Consider the following 18675-nt stretch of genomic DNA (forward strand, 5'->3'; position numbering starts at 1 on the left):
TTGAGCGAGGTTAATGACCTAATGGAATCCGTTGCAAGTTTAGGTTTTCCACCTTAGAAAGTTCTAAAAGAACATCTTCCTCCACTCTCTAGCACTCCACCGGTCCCATCTTTGGTATCTCCACCCACTCTTGAGCTTAAAACTCTCCATCCTGATCTTAAGTACGCCTTTCTAGGCCCGAAAGAGACTCTTCCGGTCATCATCACTTCAAATCTTGAAAAAGATCAAGAGAATTCTCTTTTGGATATGCTTAAAGAAAATAAAGAAGCTATTGGATGGAGTGTGGTGGATCTAAAGAGAATTGACCCTTCCATTTGTATGCATCGTATTCTTTTGGAAGAGGATGCAAAATCTTTTAGGGATGCCCAAAGGAGATTAAACCCAAACATGAAAGAAGTGGTTAAGAAAGAAGTTGTTAAGCTCTTAGATACCGGTATCATTTATCCAATCTCTGATAGCAAATGGGTGAGTCCAACTCAAATAGTTCCCAAGAAATCGGGGATTACGGTGGTTGAAAATTCAAAAGGTGAGGCAATTCCTAAGTGTACCGCCAATTCACAGCGTGTATGCATTGATTACCGCAAATTAAATGCCGCCACTAGAAACGATCACTTCCCTTTGCCATTCATTGATCAAATTCTAGAGAAATTGGCCGGGCAACAATATTATTGCTTTCTTGATGGCTATTCGGGTTACAATCAAGTAGCCCTTGACCCTTTAGACCAAGAGAAAACCATCTTTACTTATCCTTTTAGCACATTTGCTTATAGACGGATGCCTTTTGGTTTGTGCAATGCTCCCGCAACATTCCAAAGGTGTATGATGTTAATTTTCTCGGACATGGTGGAAGAGTATCTAGAGGTATTTATGGATGATTTTTCTGTCTTTGGGTCTTCATTTGATGCATACCTCAAAAATCTAAACTCAGTGCTTAAAAGATGTCGTGAAACAAACATTATTCTTAGTTGGGAAAAGAGCCATTTTATGGTTTAAGAATGTATTGTTTTGGGTCATGTCATCTCAAAAAGGGGAATTGAGGTTGATAAAACGAAAGTTGAGCTCATTTCTGAATTACCCCCACCTTCTACGGTGCGAGAGGTTCACTCATTTTTAGGTCATGCTGGCTTCTATCGCCGTTTCATCAAGGACTTTAGCAAAATTACTAGACCCTTGTGCAATCTTCTCGCTAAGGAAACTCCATTTGTCTTTAATCAAGCATGCCTTGATGCTTTTCATAAATTGCGTGACTTATTGTCATCTGCTCCTATTATGCAACCTCCCAATTGGTTATTACCATTTGAAATCATGTGTGATGCCTCTGACTATGCCATGGGAGCAATTTTGGGGCAAAGGGTAGGAAAACTTCTATGCGCCATATACTATGCAAGCAAGACCCTCTCGGGAGCTTAATTGAATTACTCTACTACCGAGAAGGAATTACTTGCCGTAGTGTATGCTCTTGATAAATTTCGGTCCTATCTCTTAGGGTCAAATGTCATTGTCTATTCCGATCATGCTGCTTTAAGGCACCTTTTGACTAAGAAGGAAACAAAGCCTCGTTTAATAAGATGGATTTTGCTTCTTCAAGAATTTGATTTTGAAATCAAAGATAAGAAAGGCACCGAAAATGTGGTTGCCGATCATCTTTTAAGATTAGTAGTAGAATCTTCCCCTGGCCCAACAATTCATGATTCATTTTCGGATGAACAACTATTCCAAGTTTCTAATGGACAAATGCCTTGGTTTGCCAACATTGTGAATTTTCTTGCAATTGGCAAGATTCCGACCAATTGGTCAAAGCAAGCAAAGAAGCTTTTCTTTGCTAACATCCGGAATTACTATTGGGAAGATCCTGTCTTGTTTCGATATTGTCCAGATCAAATTGTGAGAAGATGCATTCCAGAGAGTGAAATTCCAAGTGTGCTTGTGTTTTGCCATACCCTTGCATGTGGTAGGCATTTTAGTGCAAAGAATACCGCTTTGAAGGTACTTCAAAGTGGGCTATTTTGGCCCACCATCCATAGAGATGCCTATAATTTTTGCAAGGAGTGTGAAAGATGTCAAAAAATTGGATCAATGTCGAGAAGAGATATGATGCCCTTGACAAATATTCTTGTTGTTGAAATCTCTAGTATTTGGGGCATTGATTTTATGGGTCCTTTTCCTATGTGTTATGGATTTCAATACATTTTGCTTGCCGTTGATTATGTTTCTAAATGGGTAGAGGCTTGTGCTACCAAAACCAATGACCACTCTGTGGTTGTTCAATTCATTAAATCCAACATATTCACTCGTTTTGGTATGCCAAGAGCAATGATTAGTGATGGAAGAAAGCATTTTTGCAATCAATTCTTAATGCAATTATTTCTTAAGTACTCCGTTACTCATAAAGTCGCCACTCCTTACCATCCTCAAATAAGTGGGCAAGTAGAAATTTCAAACCAGGAAATTAAATATATTCTTGAGAAAACGGTTAACACAACCCGGAAGGATTGGTCACGTAAGTTGAATGATGCTTTGTGGGCTTATCGAACGGCATATAAGACTCCCATTAGCATGTCTTTCTTATAGACTTGTTTATGGAACGCCTTGTCATCTTCCAGTTGAGCTAGAACACAAAGCCATGTGGGCGATTAGAAAGCTCAATCTTGATCTTAACAAAGCTAGAGAGAATCAGTTACTCCAATTGAGTGAGTTGGAAGAGTTGAGACATAATGCCTATGATAATGTCAAACTCTGCAAAGAGAGAACCAAAGCTTTTCATGACAAACACATTGTGAAGAAATTTTTTGAACCTGGTCAAAAAGCTTGGCTTTTCAACTCTAGATTAAAACTCTTTCCCGGAAAGTTGCGGACCAAATGAGAAGGTCCTTATGAAATCGTTTCTGTTGCGCCTCATGGGCGGTTGAAATTCAAAGTCTAAAGAATGGCAACACATTCAAGGTGAATGGGCAAAGGTTGAAACCCTACATTGAGGGATAAGTTTTTCAAAGACATATGGAAGCTGCCCTTTTGGTAGATCCAATCTATGAAGAGATATATTGATGCACTCAGTGGTTCCAAGAGAAAGTTCAATTTCCTGCATATTCTTGCATGTTCGATCGATCTCAAAAGAAGTTCGATCGATCGAACAGTCATCTATGCATCCAATCACCTCTTTATCCTATCGTGCGTAAATTTCCTGCATATTTCAGCTCTCTGTGTATCGTGCGAACTTCATTCTCGATCGATCTGAAATTCTTAGATCGATCCGGTATCTCTTGGATCGATCGAAGTTCTATACTTAGAAAAAAATTTGAAGCTCTGAAATATCACCTCTGTGTGCATCGATCGAACATGTCTGCAGGATTTCACCAGTTGGATCGATCGAAGATTTGATCGATCTATACTCGATCGATCAGGATGTCCTTACAAAAAAAAAAAAAAAAAAACTTCAAAGCAGCATTCTGTCTAGCTAGAAACGTTAAACTTAACAATCATTGTTCATATTTTCTTGCATTTTGTTTAATCTTGCTTTCATTTAAAAAAATAAAATAAAACCCTTTTTACCATTATGCCCTTGTGTGTATTCATGCTTTCATGTTTAGTGTAGGGTTTGCTCTCTTATCTCTACCATCTTATACTATATCGCCTTAGAATGCATAATTTGATTAATCTTTTCCTATTTGATATTTGATGTGAGTTTGCTAATGTGGTTATTCAAGTAAGTTTTGATTACAAATTTAGGGGAGACGTCTTTCGACTTGAATCATTGCCGAACTTCATGTTTTCGCCACTACGGTATACTCTTTCTATCTTTTCTATTGTTCTCATTGCACATTGAGGATAATGTGCGGTTTAAGTTTGGGGGTAAGGTGTCTTTGTTGCATTCTACTTAAAATTGAGTTTTAAATGCATGATTGAGATTGGAGATCCATGCTAGCTGTGATTTTAATCTTTTGAGGACTATATTGCTTAGAATTTAAAAATTGCTTGACTTGAGAGTTTAATACTCCTTGTATGCTTTGTGGATGTCATTTAGGAGTAAATTTTTTGAAAGATTGATATCTTGCTTGTACTTGTGGTCCATATCATCCTGATTTTGTGATTGTTTTGAGATTCACTCTAGGATTTTACACTAGCACAGATACACACTAGCATTCATTTGTGGGGTACGTGCTTCGTTGATTATTGAATTGGTTATATCCCAATTGAGCTAGTAGTGCATTGAAAGTTTTCATTTTGATAAAGGTGGATAACAAACCCTTTTCATTGAGTAACCAAGATTCTAGCCTCATCAAGCACTGAATTTCTCGCGCCGAAAGGTGGAGGGCCCAAACTCTAGGTTAACAATTGAACTTGCTTTAAAAAAAAAAAAAAAAAAAAAAGAAGGTAAGGACTTCTTCAAAAAGGTGAGAAGTGGAAAATGATTAGATAGAGGTTGTTTTGTTTTGTAGCCTAGTTGATTTGACCTTGTAAGTCCTTAGGGGTGTTTGAACATCTAGTGCCCTAAAGCCGTCTGGTTTGAGAGTCATTGACCTAACGCTCGACCTCATGGATCGCTAGAAAGCTTAATAGATCAACACATTACACTATGCTTCCATCTTTAATCCTTAGGATTACCAAAAAAAAAAAAGAAGGAGAAGTGCACATAGATCAATAAAGTTTTAATAAAAGGTCATATCTTTATTTTGATAATCGGTACTAGATTTGTGTGCTAGTTTGAGAGTAAGGATGTGATCATTTCTCTAGTTGGCTTAGATAGCAACATATTTGATATTGGTCCACTCAAAAAGGATTCTAGTGTTATTTTGATTTGCATTATCATTTTCTTGATGTGTGGAGGATCATATTGTTTGCTTGATGTTGAGATTTTGGGAGATTGCTTGGAAATGGTTGAAAAATTGCATACTTGAGGTAGTTTTCTCCCAATACTTGTTTGGAATATTGGTGCCTCTTTAGTGAGAAAGAGCTTAATGTTTGTGGGTATCATTTCTGCAAACTCTCATGAGACTTCACTCGTTCACTAGGGGTAATTTAGGGGTTTAAAAGGCTTATTGCATATGTTAAATGCAATCGTGTTCCCTATGAAAGTGGCGTTATCTTTTTATTATTTTCTAGTTCATACTTATATAGATGTTCATTTCATTCCTTTACTTTGTAGTTCATTGTTAGGTTGGGGACTAGCAATATTTAAGTTTGGGGGTGTGATTAGCGCTGAAAAATACGCATTTAAACCCCTTAAACTCAAGTATTCTAGGACCTTTATCTATCTTACTTTCCTATTTTAGACTAATTTCATGTTATTGCCCTTTCAAAATAAGCCAATTCAGCCAAATTAGAGCATAAAAGAAGTAATCTCAAGCTGAATGGAAGAATGGAGCAAAGTGGAAGCAAAGTGGTGGAAATCAGCAATCTTCGATCGATCAGGAATACCTTTGATCGATCTCACATTAATCGATCTCACCTCACCAAAATGGATCAGACCCCTTGTCCTTATCCTCAAAGAATTTCCATCTTCGATCGATCCAACTTTCTTCAGATCAATCGAACTTCTTTGATCTTATCCTCACCTACCACTTTTGTCTTTTTCCTAAAATATCCCAAAAATATCTCAGATTTGTCTTATTCTAGAAAAGCACCCCCAAGGATTGATCGATCTGGCCTAACTTCGATTGATCTGGCCACAGTTCGATCTATCTCATCTGAACTCGATCGATCGAACCTCCTCTCAAGTCCGAATTAAAATAGAGTCCAGCTCATTAAAAGATGGCTCGTGGTGCAATCATTGAAGGGACCCTAGTGCACGAGACCTGACCATTGAGTGTCACACTTGAGTTACCTATAAAAGGATTTTGAGCCATTTTTACATCATATCTTCATATCTTGAGAGAACATAACTTAGAATCACATATCTTGGAGAGGAGGCTAGAGCTTAGAGAGACATACACTATTTTGGGAGTTCTTCCATTCTTCTAGAGTTTTCATAAAAAAGAAGAGCATTTCTACCATAGAGATGGCCCTTGAGGGTTGGATGACTACATCAATGAGTGGCTAAACATCTTTTTGGGGCTAGAGTTAGCCCTAAGCATGCCTTCTAGACCTTAATGCTTTGTATTTTGAGTGAATTTGTGTTGTAATGTTGTCTTGACACTTGATTTATATATGACTCTTGTTCTTACAATGATTTGTGTTCATTAATACTTCTAATTGATCATTTCATTCTATCCATATGTCTATGTATGCTAGAGTAGATGTTCATGTGTTTATCTCTTGGTTTTATGATATTGATGCATGTCTATGTGCTTTGATGCTATAAATCTAGAGATTGTCAAGGCATAGTGCTTAAATGGTATACTTTTGTGGTTTGTTTGATGGTTCATACTCATTTCTTGATGGATTGTGCCTCTACCTTAGTTAATTAGTTTAATTCTTATGTCTTTAGCTTATAAGTAATGTAGTTGCTTTACTTTCTTAGATGTGAAGATAATCCATACTTATTATTTGATGTTCCATACTCGTGAATGCAAGTAGTATGATTCTCTAAATTGTTAATGTGTTGATTGAGAGCTTAAAGGAAGGAATAATGGCTTAGTTTGATATATTATACTATTCACTAGGTTGTGTAGATAATGTATACTTAATTAGTCAATCTATGCTTGTTGATTCAATTAATCACACCTTATTGTATTGCAAAACATGTTTCCCCTCATTTATTACACATTGAATGTTTAGAATGGTGATGTTTAGTGGTGACCTCTAGATCCCAAGACCTCTCTCTCTTGTTCTCTACCCTTTTATTTATTTCAATTGCTTTATATTGAATTCATTTACATTGTAGTTTAATTAACCAAACAAACAATCTTTTGATCATTTGACCTACTAATCCGACCGTGTTTCCATATTAAGGTTGCCCCCAATCCCTTGGGACGATCCCTACTCACCCTAGCTATATTAGTAGTTAGAGGTAATAGTGGCCCTTTATAAATTTAAACTTGGCCACACTTTTATTGAAACTTTGTGTGTTAATACGACCTTGAGCCAAGGACACACCAGTAATCCCCTCCTCCGTTTCCTCCTCCACATGGAACAAGTAAGTGCTAGTGACCCCGTTAGACCTTGGCATAGCAATGACGTACATATCCTGACCAAGTATGGTAAAAATAATAGATCTATCATAACAATTAACTTGGGCATGGTAGTGAAATAACCAATCCATCCCAAGTATCACATCATAAGTGTGCATGTCCAGGACCAATAGATTGGTTAGAAATCTAAGTCTACCAATATCTAATGTCACAGGCCCATCACTCTCATGTAAGATGGTTGTATTGCCTAAAGGTGTAGAAATACCCTGAGGTCTACTGCATACCCGCGTCGTCATCCCCGATAAAGTAACAAAAGATCTAGATACAAATAAGTGCGTAGCATCCGTATCAAATAAAACATGACCCAATGATCCATGAATAGGAAACATACCATCAACAACCTGAGGTGCCTGAACATCCTACGGCATGAGGTTGAAAACCCTGCCATAATGCAACTGCTGCGGTGTCTGTCCCTGAGGCATGGCGGTGCTGGTAAAGCCGGATATGTCTGTCCCTGAATCCGTGGAACCTTTGGAGCAGGTAAAGGTACCGATGCCCTCTGTCCCTGCTGCACATGTTGTCCCTGTCCCTGTCCTGCTTTAGGACACTGCCTGGAAGTATGACCATACTCTCCACAAATGTAGCAACTACCCTGGAAAGTGCTAAATGGCCTCCTCTGTCGGTTAGCCTGTGGCTGACCCTGTACTGCCTGTGGTCCCCCATTCTGCTGCCTCTGAATATGTGTCACATCCCTGTGAGCATCTGAACCACCCTTGTGCTTCTTCTAAGACTGTTGTCCCTGGAATTTGCCCTTGTCATTCTGTCGGTGTCCATTGCCATTTCCTTTCTCAGCTGACTGATTTGCAGAGTCTCTGTCACCCCGTTTCTCACCCTTAACCTGTCTGAAGTGCACGATCAACTAATACTGCTGTAGAGCGGCATCCACCACCTGAGTATAAGTAGTGTAAGCTGGACTACCTATAATAGTTCACTTAATAGACCACACCAGTCCCTTAACGAAACTATTATATTTCTTTTCCTCTATATCTGCCTCCTCTGGTACAAAAAAAGATAAGTGCGTGAACTGTTGCTCATATTCTATCACTGTCATGTTCCCCTACTGCAGATTAAGGAACCCGGTCTTCATAGCTGTCCTAACTGCATAAGGAAAGTACTTCTTAATGAAGCGAGCATTGAACTGATCATAAATCAATGAAATCCTCTCATCTGTGGTGGTAACTGACTCCCACCACTGTAGTGCATCTCCGACCAGCTTGTATGTAGTAAGCATCTGATTTTGAACCTCCGTGCACTAAACTATTCGAAGATGTCGCTCAATATCCTTCTTCCACTGCTGAGCTGTTTTCGCATCGGTGGAGCCTGTGAACTCAAGTGGGCTTCCCTTTGTGAAAGAACTCCTAGCATTTTCTCAAGGATCAGTCTAAACCACTGGTGCTGATACATGTGCCTGCTGAATCTGTGGTTGATTCCGAAGTGCAGCTGTCACACCTGCTTCTATAGCCCGAGCAATGATGTCATTGATATGAGGAAGATACTTTGGATCTCCCCCTTGATCTTAAGTTTGCTGAACTTCCTCCTGCTCCTCGTAGAACTAACCATCATCATCCTGAAACCTAGGCATTTGTTGTTCTTCCTTAATTTGCTGACGCTGTAGGAGATCTTACTACCTACAGGCCGCTTCCCTTTGTCGTTGATTATTCCGTCTGATTCTAGCGTTAACCATTCTGTTAACATAGAAAGACAGATATCTACGATTTAAATCGAACCGTAAAGGAATACAATGAATCCTAAACTTAATCTCTAAACAAGAGAAAACGCTACACGGAAGTCTTATACGACAAAATCCTAGAGACACTTGAACCTGGAGTGCTCTGATACCAACTGTGATACCCCTCGATTCTAGAGCCACGGGTGATCAAGTCTGAGCACAAATCCGAGGGATACCAAACAATTAAAATCTAAATAAGCACGGAATACAAAAATGAAATAAGAATAAAATAATAAAGCTGAAAGAATTCTAAATTAAAAATCCTTAAAATAATATAATTAAAATCCAATAATCCAAAACCTCCATTACTTAAACAATTCGGGAATCCATCTAGTGGACCCCTATCAAAATCCCAAATTGAAAAGGAAACAACTGAAACAAAATCCAAAGCTAAATATGGAAAGCAATCCTACGTAGTCGGAGGAATGAGTGACTGTATCTGCTCAGCACGATCAAGCTCTAACCCTGGAACTGAGGAACACCTGAAAAATATGAGAGTAGGTCAAGCCCACATGCAAGTTCTATCATACAACAATCCATACAGAAACCTAATACGCAGATACATCCTAGATAGCTCAACAATAACTAAAGTAGTCCATATAAGTATAAATACACACTATAGGACGCTCACTAGCCCAATAGGTCTGTCTCAGCCTAAGTAGAGATACCATACAAATCGCTGTATATATATATATTCTAGTGGGGCAGCATGGGCAGGGGGGGCAGCTGCCCCCCGGGCACATGCTGCCTCTGCCCCTGGATTTAGGCAAGCGCTGGCAGGCTACAAGATATCATGATCCCACGTCACCTGGAAAATATACCAATGAATATAAGGATACAACTACTCTTCAAAAGTACATTGTAGAAGTAGTCAGGAAACAAACTGGTTTTCTGAAAAATGTCATTAGCTCCCCCTCTAATAGGTGGCTGTGCAGAGAATGAGGGATTTTTTAATGTATTCTTGCCAACTAAATCCTTTTCATGGAGGCTCGTAGTGATCTACTTGTATTCTGCTCTCATTTGCTCACTGGTTTTTGTTTATCTGCAACATGGAGGGATGATGCATGCATGAGATTTATTGTTGTTATTTGCTTCTATTATTACCCTTGTCAACATTTTTCTTTGAGCATAATAGGCAACTGTAACAACAGAAGGGATCCTTGGATTATGTTTCTCCCTTAGTTCAGATCTTAGTATAGAATTTTGTTAATTGGAATGGGGAATTCAAATTCTAGCCATACATTTATGGGCTTACATCGTGAAGATTTGTGATGCTCATTAGAGTGTCCTGAGCTGTGAACCTTCTATGTTCTAGTGTTGAATTCTGTTATTGATACTCTTACTCAGGGGCCTCTTAAAGCATAGCGGTATGCGTTTGATGCATTCCGCTGGAGTCTTATAGAATCAAATGTGTTTTTCTTGGCAGATCAGTAGTCTGACTTTGGATAGTCATAGATTGATAGCCTTCTGGTCAAAATTTGAGGGAGAACTTACAAATGGCACCTATTAACGATAAAATTAGAGAGTAGATTTAAGTGATATGAACATGTACAAAGAAGACCTATAGAAGCGCACGTAAGATGAGGAAGACTAATTTGAATGGTAGAAGACTCCGAGAGGGCGACCAAAATTAACATAGGATAAAAATTAAAGAAAGTAAATTTTGTTTATGTCCCTTATTTTACTTTAATTAATGAGTTGTGTTTCAAGAACCATATTGTTTCTTGTGACATTTTACATGTTTCGTATATTTATCATATGTTATTTATGAAGTATTTTATTCAGTCATATTACCTTGCGTCCCGTGAATTGTATCTGGTGTTTTTTTTCTATTTATAAATTACACAAGGAAATGCGTTATAGGTAGAGCTAGTGGCAATGTGACTCTACTTTGATGGCAAGAAATAGGAATCGACTCAATATTCTTACCTTAACATTCCTAATGCCTGCCCATTCAACTTTTAGCTTGCTTTCAATGCTTCTGTTTACACTATCTTCTTGTAAAGAAATTCTTTAGAGTGAAATTTTTATCTCCCCAGGCTCTGATTAAGTTGTAAAAAGAAAAAAACTCATCAGGAGCAGACTCAATTCCATTAAGTTTTCAGACAGCTCTTTATTCAGGCTTTGTATTTCCGCCCATCTCCTCGGTTTAAATAGCACAACTCAATCAAATGGAGCCTAAAATTTATGTGGAAATTCAAACGTGATCATCCTGAAGCTAGTGATGCACAAAAATGAGGACTCTACCAAAGCATGTGCATTCATCATATTAGATGCCCCCTAGACATGTAATTAATGGGGTTGATTAGAAACTAAACAATGGTTTGAAAAACAACATAGAGGCCAAAAAGTTAGTCAATCTTTTTTCCCAAGAAAGAGGGAGCTGTTGTTTTGGGCGTAACACTTGAAATGCATTTTCTAAAATTATCATACATGTTGTGGAGTCAATACAAGAAAACACACCCAAAAAAAAAAAAAATACTGCAAATTGCAGTCTTCAAAAGTTAATACATTCATTAAAACATACCTAAATTGGCTGACTCTTTTGCATGATCAATGAGGTGGAATGTGCTTCACTCATCGTCATCCTCATCCACATCCTCAAAGACTACCTCATTATGATGTAAAGAGTAGATAACGACCTTAAGCCCATCATTTCCCATGATCTTTTGTTCTTCTTGAATTTGTCGGGCAGAATTTTCCGTAGAGCGGCTACACCAACGTACCTGAATCATCTCTAGAGTAGATACATCCCCTAGACTTGATGGGATCTCCTCAAGTAGTTCACAGTCATCCAACACCAATGTTTGAAGGTTAGGAAAGTGACTGTTGGAGGTGTTCCATTGCCTAATGTCTAAGCCCCGGAGTTTCAAGAATTTGAGTTTGCGAAACTCCCCATCACTTGTGCTCCAACTTGGTCCCTCGAATGCCTTGTATGACAATTTGAGAACCTCGAGGTTGGGTAAACTCCCCAAGATTGACATTTGATCCCATGGTAGACGGAAGTTCGATAAAGTGAGGCTTTTGAGTTTTGGGGGGAACCTATCAAGATGGGAACACCTTTTGTATCCATTGTAAATTAAGCTTAGTGTTTCAAGGTGAACTAAAAAGTCCAATTTTGGAAAATTGTCATGTTCACATTTTAATTTTTTAAGATTGGGAAACCATTCCAAATCATGTCCACCATGGAGTTTGCCTATGGTTTGCAGGTTCTCAAATACCGAGGGAGAGCCAGGGAGTTCGCTTGTGCTTTGCAGGTTCATGAATAGAGAGTCACTAAGGATTTTTATAGGACGGGTACTATACACATGCCTCAAATTCACCATCTTCTGGATGCGATGTAAGTGTAATGAACCTTTCGATCCATTAATAATAATAGTTTCGAGGTTCCAGAGGTTGGATATCTCTGGACTGACAGACTCTCCCTCAACATGAAGTGCTAAATACCTTAAGTGAACTAACTTTTCTAATGCCAGTGAAACAGAGAAGATCTTAATGGATAATAAATTCAACACCCGAAGAAGCATGAAGGCTTGACAGATGAATGAATCATCCTCAATCATAGGTAAATTAAAAGGCGAACGACCGAAGGACAAGAAAGATCGGGTGCATACCTCATAAGGCTTGAAAGAAGCATTATCAACAAGGTTATCATGGATGCACAATCGACATTGCTTATATGCAGAACTCTGTTCATACCTGGAAATCTGTCCAAGAAAATTGTCCTCACGTGCCTTTCTCAAGCATAAATCACGCAAAAGGTCATGGACACGACATGCTTTGATTCCACCGTCAGACCTTTTCTTTGAAACAATTGCTAGACTTCTGTCAATTAGATCCATCAAGTAATCCTCTGCCACTTCCTCCAAGGTTTTCTGCTCATTTTGCCGTATAAATCCCTCAGCGACCCATAAAGAGATCAATTGCCTCGCAATGATTTCATAGTCTTCTGGAAATGCTCCAAAATAGAGGAAACATGGTTTCAAGTGCTGAGGTAAGTGGTTGTAACTCAGTGCTAGTGTGTCCATGTATTGTTTTGGATCACTAATAATATAGGAACCTACACTTCCACTGACATGCTTCCACCACTCTAAATTCTTGTCTTTCTTTGCGAGAAGCCCTGATATTACAACAATCGCAAGTGGCAATCCTCCACACTTTTTTGCAATTTCCTTTCCAATTTCTATCAAATCTACAGGACAACTCTCTTTTTGGAATACCTTAAAACATAATAGATTCCAACTTTCATCTTCATTTAGAAAACTCAAATGGTGAGGTTTAGCCTGCAAAGCCATTGCAACATTTACAAGTCGAGTAGTGAACACAATTCTGCTTCCATTGCGGTCATTTGGAAAATACCTTTTCAGAACATCCCAAGCTTTGATACTCCATATATCATCAATGACAACAAGATATCGCTTTCCTTTCAAAGCTTTGTAAAAGTGCTCACCTAACTCTTCATTACTCATGTTGCCAATATTACCAAAAACAGGAATGCGTGCAGAATTTATAATGCTAAGCAATATATCTCTCTTCTGGTAGACTTGAGAGACATAGGTCCATGCACAAATATGAAAGTAATACACTATGAAAGGATCATTATACACTTTTCTTGCCAGAGTTGTCTTACCTAGTCCAGGCATTCCAACAATGGGGATGTATTTAAGATCCTTTTCATGGTCTCCGGCAAGCAGCTCCATTAATGTCCTTATGTCCTCATCGAAACCAAGTACTTCTTCTTCCACTGCTATGGGGTTGGCAGTTTTTGATGAAACTCCACGGGAAGAACTCGTGATCTGCTGGATTCCTTCTCCAATGCCATGCACCTTCTTCTTCTCATAAATCTCCATCACCTCTCTCTTGATAGACTTGATGTCCTCCGTCACGTCGCCTAAATTTCGATGCATATTCACATAGGCAAGTGTTGGTGACATAATTTCAATAACTCGGCACCTAAGCGCCTCCTCCATTTCTATGACACTGCCAAATTCATGGTGAATTTTCTGAGCCAGATTGATCAAATGTTGGAACTTATTGACGAGGAGACGAAATCGATCCGGCATGTGAGACTGAGGCCATGTGACACTCAACCCCTTGTCATAAATATTGATTACTTGTATCATAATTGGGTTGAGCTTTTCAGTGATGCCACCAAATTCATGATTAATTTTTTGAGCTAGCTTGACCATGTCGTTGAATCTAAAAAAGAAGAGAGGCAATTTCCATTCCTTACGGCGAGGCCACTTGAGTGATAAAGTTTGATAGGAAAAACTAAGGGAGTGAGGAGTAAACCATGGCTTACCGGAACTCCACATGAGTAATGTTTTATCGGAAAAACTGCGGAGGAGATGAATTTCATCAGAAGATGATCCCCCCATGTCATAAATATCCACCACCTCCTTTATGAGAGACTTGATCTCCTCTACTTCTATGACAACGTCATCAGATTCAGAATTAGAGCCATGTCGTCGTCCATGATGAACTTTCTGAGACTCAAGCCATAAGAGAATCTCCATCATCTCTGCGTTGGAAATCAATTTGATACAATCAGTATATTCCATCAATAGCTTAGAGCCGTTTTCAATTTTCTTAGACTGGTCGACACATTCCTTGTAAGTATTTTTCATCATCTCCTCAATTTGGGATGTAATACTCATTTTGACACGAAAATTAAAGAATGCCGAGTTTAGATCCATCTCCCACAGAGTGTTGATGAGTACAAAGGAGTCGATAATAATATCAACTTGGTAAGTGACATCTCTAATCTTTGCCACTACTTCTTTCACCTCGGCGCGAATCACGTCCTGATCTGAATCCTTGAGGAACTGGCGCAGGAACTTTATCTGTTCGTATACCCACTCCATTTGCTCCTTCTCAACCACAATCAATTCCTTCCGGGAGTTCATTAGCTGGATCATGTGTTCCAACAGAAAATCCAGCGCGCTGTCTGTCATAGCTCTCTCTCTCAAGATTGATAGATGATCTCCCTCCCTTCAAAATATTTGCATCAATTATATGTTTCTCTCTTTTGTTGTAACTAATTATACATCACTTGATGAATTACTAATTTTCTGGTAATTGTCAATGACACGGATTGACTCAATGTTTCGGATGGTGAAGAAACTACACACGCGGAGGCGGAGTACCTTAAAGTCATGATTTTGGCCCCACCATTGTCGACTGACTGCTGACCTTTTTCACACGCAGACGCATAAATGATGAACAGAGGGTTGTATTAATGTTTAGGGATGATCTTTATCAACTAATTGTTGTGTTACTGCTAACACATAGATCCTTATTAATTGTGTTGTGTTAATAAGTTATTCACTACTGTCAACTATATATTAATTTTTTTTTAAAATCCATTGTGGAGTAAAAAAAACTCCCTCTAATAAAAAGCGTACACGTCATCACTACACATATCTACATTTCAAGGACATATAAGACCCATCATGCTCAAGCCCAAATTGAGGGTATTTATAACCCGAGACCATTGTTATTTGTCCTCCAACCTCCATCAAGGCCGAATCAAGAGGTCATCAGCCCAACTTGTTAATATTTAACATCTGATCCGTTACTCAAGCCTAGCCGAATCAAAATATGTTCAGCCCAGTTATTCAAGAATGCACAAGTCCTACTAGTTGAAAGATTTACCGTAGAAGGAAAATTCTGAGATAGGAAGTTCTGTACAAGGCAAGTTCTATGTATGGAAAATTAGATAATGGAAAGAACTCTATTAGTAAAGAATGTTTATATAGAAAGAATTGGAGGGCAAGTAACGCGAGTCCTACCATAATTTTACAATCTTTTGTATATAAATAGAGGCTTAGACCTCCAATAAAGGGATCAAGCAATTCTACGCTTCGAGATATATTGTTCTTGTTTATTTTACTATTGATTGAGTGAGTTGTTTTATTTTTCTTAATCATTATTGGTTGAGCGAAATTTTGCACCTACGCTTTGGCGCCGTCTGTGGGAATCGTATAAAAATATACTCCCACTTGTTCTTCAAATCAAATCCTTAGTCGTATCTGGAATGTCAAACGGAGAGTCGGCAATGAATCAACAGATAGAATTGATGCAAAAGATGCGAGAGGAGTTCTTGCACCAATTTGAGACACTCCGGCAAGCAAACGATACGAGTGTCGCCCAGATAGCTGCGCTTCAGCAGCAGACTCATACGCTGCACACGGCAATGGCCAGGCTAACGCCACAACCACCACCAGGCGATGCTGCAGCACCACCCCCCACCCAGAATTTACCTCCAGTTCACGAGCTTCCGGCCAACGGGACACCACCCAACGGGGCTCGACCTAATGAGGTTCAGCAAAAGCAAGGGACGAGGTCCGAGGCGGTTGCTTCAGATAATCTCCCGTGCCGCACACAGGACGAACAGGCCGAGTCCAGCCATAGGCTTACGGTATGGTCCAATGGCGTTCCAGATGGCGCACGCGTACAAGATGCCTTCGACGAAAAGAAGCTATTAAGAGTTCAGACACCAGCCGAGATGGCTAGAGAGCACAAGAACTCATTGGTCAAGACCCCCTTTACTGATGATGTGTACCTTGTGGAGAGACCAAAGAAGTTCACTATGTCATCCTTCACCCAGTTCGATGGGGCAGGAGACCCCTCTCGGCATCTCGATCATTATGCGCAAAAGATGGCACTGGACGATCATAACGATCCATGGATGTGTAAGGTTTTTCCTACCAGTTTAACCGAAGTAGCGTTAGAATGGTTCAGGAATAGGCCACACAAGTCTATCCCTGATTATGAGACCTTGTGTATTATGTTCTTAGCCCAGTATTGTAGAAATAAGAAGCAGAAGAAAAGTATCGCCAGCCTTTTCACCATAAGGCAAAGGAAGGGAGAAACTCTGCAAAATTTCTTATCCAGGTTTAACATGGAAGCCTCGGAGATAGCAGATTGCCACCCTGCCATGGCAATCGAAACATTTAAGTTAGCAATGATCCAGGGAACCAAGTTTCACACATCCTTGATCAAATATTCCCCCCCGGATTTGCAGACTTTGAACGCTAGGGCACAAATCTACATTCTGTTGGAGGAAAACGTAGCCCACCGTGCACAGCACGCTACCCTCGTCACAATGGAAAACAAGTCTCGAGAGAAAGCTGCAAGCACAAGGATGCAGAAGGTTCCTCATACCGCCACACAAGTCACCCAAGCGCCTGAGAAGAGGCGAAGGACAGAGGACAGGCTTACCCCTCTCCGTACTACCTTAGCGCGCCTATTCCAAGAGAATAAGACGAGGTTCGCAACTCCTCAGCCCATGAAACAACCCTTGGAGCAGAGGGACAAAAGCAAACATTGTGCCTACCATAGAGACTATGGGCATACCACCAATGACTGCAGGTCCCTTCAGCGACAGGTAGAAAGCATGATAGCGAGAGGAGAGTTGGTGGAGTATCTCGCCACGAAGGAGTACGTAAAACCTCGGGAGGTTAACCCTCGACGGGTGGAGGGCGGTCAGGTAAAGGTTATCCATGCCATACACGGAAGGTCAGAGGATGATGAAGAGTCTGAAGAATTGTACAGATCCAGGCTGAGAAAGGCTCATAAGTTACGAAGATTGTCTTCGGTAAACACGGTTGCACCAGGCAGCATCAACATTGGATTCGGTAACAATGATCTGTCTAGAGTCCAGCGCCCGCATGAGGACCCCTTGGTCATCAGCCTCCTGGTAGCGAATTATATGATCAGGAGGGTGTTTATAGATCCAGGAAGTAGCACCAACATCATTACAAAAGTAGCCTTCGATCAGCTGGGGGTCCCACCATCATCCATCAGGCCAACTTCTAGCCCCCTAATGGGGTTTGATGGTACTAAGGTGAATCCGCTTGGGGTGATCGATCTATCCGTTACTGCAGTAAAGAGGACTCTGAATGAGAACTTTGTAGTGACAGAAATTCATCCATCTTATAACCTCATTATGGGGAGAGGTTGGATCCATCGTATGAAAGGAGTCCCGTCTACCCTTCATCAAGTAATGAGGTGTTTATCCCCAGATGGCAGGGAGGTCATCGACCTCTGGGGAGACCAGGTTGCTGCAAAAGAATGTTACATGCTAACGCTACATGAAGCAAAGAAGGCGTCGAAATCACCTCCGTTAAAGGCGAATCCCAAAGACGCAATCAAATAGCAGTTACAGTATCCTCTGCCCAAGTATCTCAAGGCAGAGGAAGAAGCCGAGGTTGAAGCACCTACCGAGGAATCCCTCGAAGCTATAGAGGTAGTCCTCGGAGACCCTCAGAAAGTCACCTACATTGGCTCATCTTGCATAGCCGAAGAGAAGTAAGCATTGATCAGGGTCATTCGGTGCAATTCAGATACCTTTGCCTGGGATCACTCGGACATGGTAAGGATCGATCCTTCGGTCTCATGCCATAGTTTGAGGGTTAACCCAGAATTCAGGCCAGTCAAGCAGAGGCACCGACGGTTTGCACCTGAACGGAATCGCATAATAGCCAAGGAAGTAAATAAACTATTACAAGCAGGATTCATTCGAGAGGTGCAATACCCACAATGGCTCTCAAATGTAGTAGTCGTTCAAAAGAAGAATGGGAAATGGAGGGTATATGTAGATTATACCAACCTTAACAAAGCTTGCCCAAAAGATAGCTTCCCTCTGCCCAAGATTGATCAAATGGTGGATGCTACGACAGGTTATGAGAGGCTACTCCGGCTATAATCAGATTCCCATGAATCTTGAAGATGAGGAGAAAACCGCTTTCATCACAGAGACAGGCACTTACTGCTACAGAGTGATGCCCTTCGGTCTAAAGAATGCCGGAGCCACCT

General features: G+C 40.1%; 1 protein-coding gene across 3 annotated transcripts; it reads right to left on the reverse strand.

Moving 5' to 3' along the window:
- Positions 1–9089: 9089 nt before the first annotated feature.
- Positions 9090–15039, reverse strand: LOC132274140 (putative late blight resistance protein homolog R1A-3). Of its 3 annotated transcripts, none has more exons than XM_059775317.1 (2): positions 12556–15039; positions 9090–9338 (listed from the first exon to the last, which is right to left on the reverse strand). In XM_059775317.1, the coding sequence occupies exons 1-2, from the start codon at positions 14808–14810 to the stop codon at positions 9266–9268; spliced, it is 2328 nt and encodes a 775-aa protein (XP_059631300.1). In that variant the 5' UTR covers positions 14811–15039; the 3' UTR covers positions 9090–9265. The 3 variants fall into 3 exon arrangements, with proteins under 3 accessions (XP_059631300.1, XP_059631299.1, XP_059631298.1); XM_059775316.1 differs by having other exon boundaries at positions 12471–15039; XM_059775315.1 differs by having other exon boundaries at positions 11384–15022.
- Positions 15040–18675: the final 3636 nt, after the last annotated feature.

This window comes from Cornus florida, unplaced genomic scaffold, assembly GCF_030987335.1.
Source record: "Cornus florida cultivar Cherokee Brave unplaced genomic scaffold, ASM3098733v1 CherokeeBrave_3.0.0_Hap2_Chr09, whole genome shotgun sequence".
NCBI classification, from domain to species: Eukaryota; Viridiplantae; Streptophyta; class Magnoliopsida; order Cornales; family Cornaceae; genus Cornus; species Cornus florida.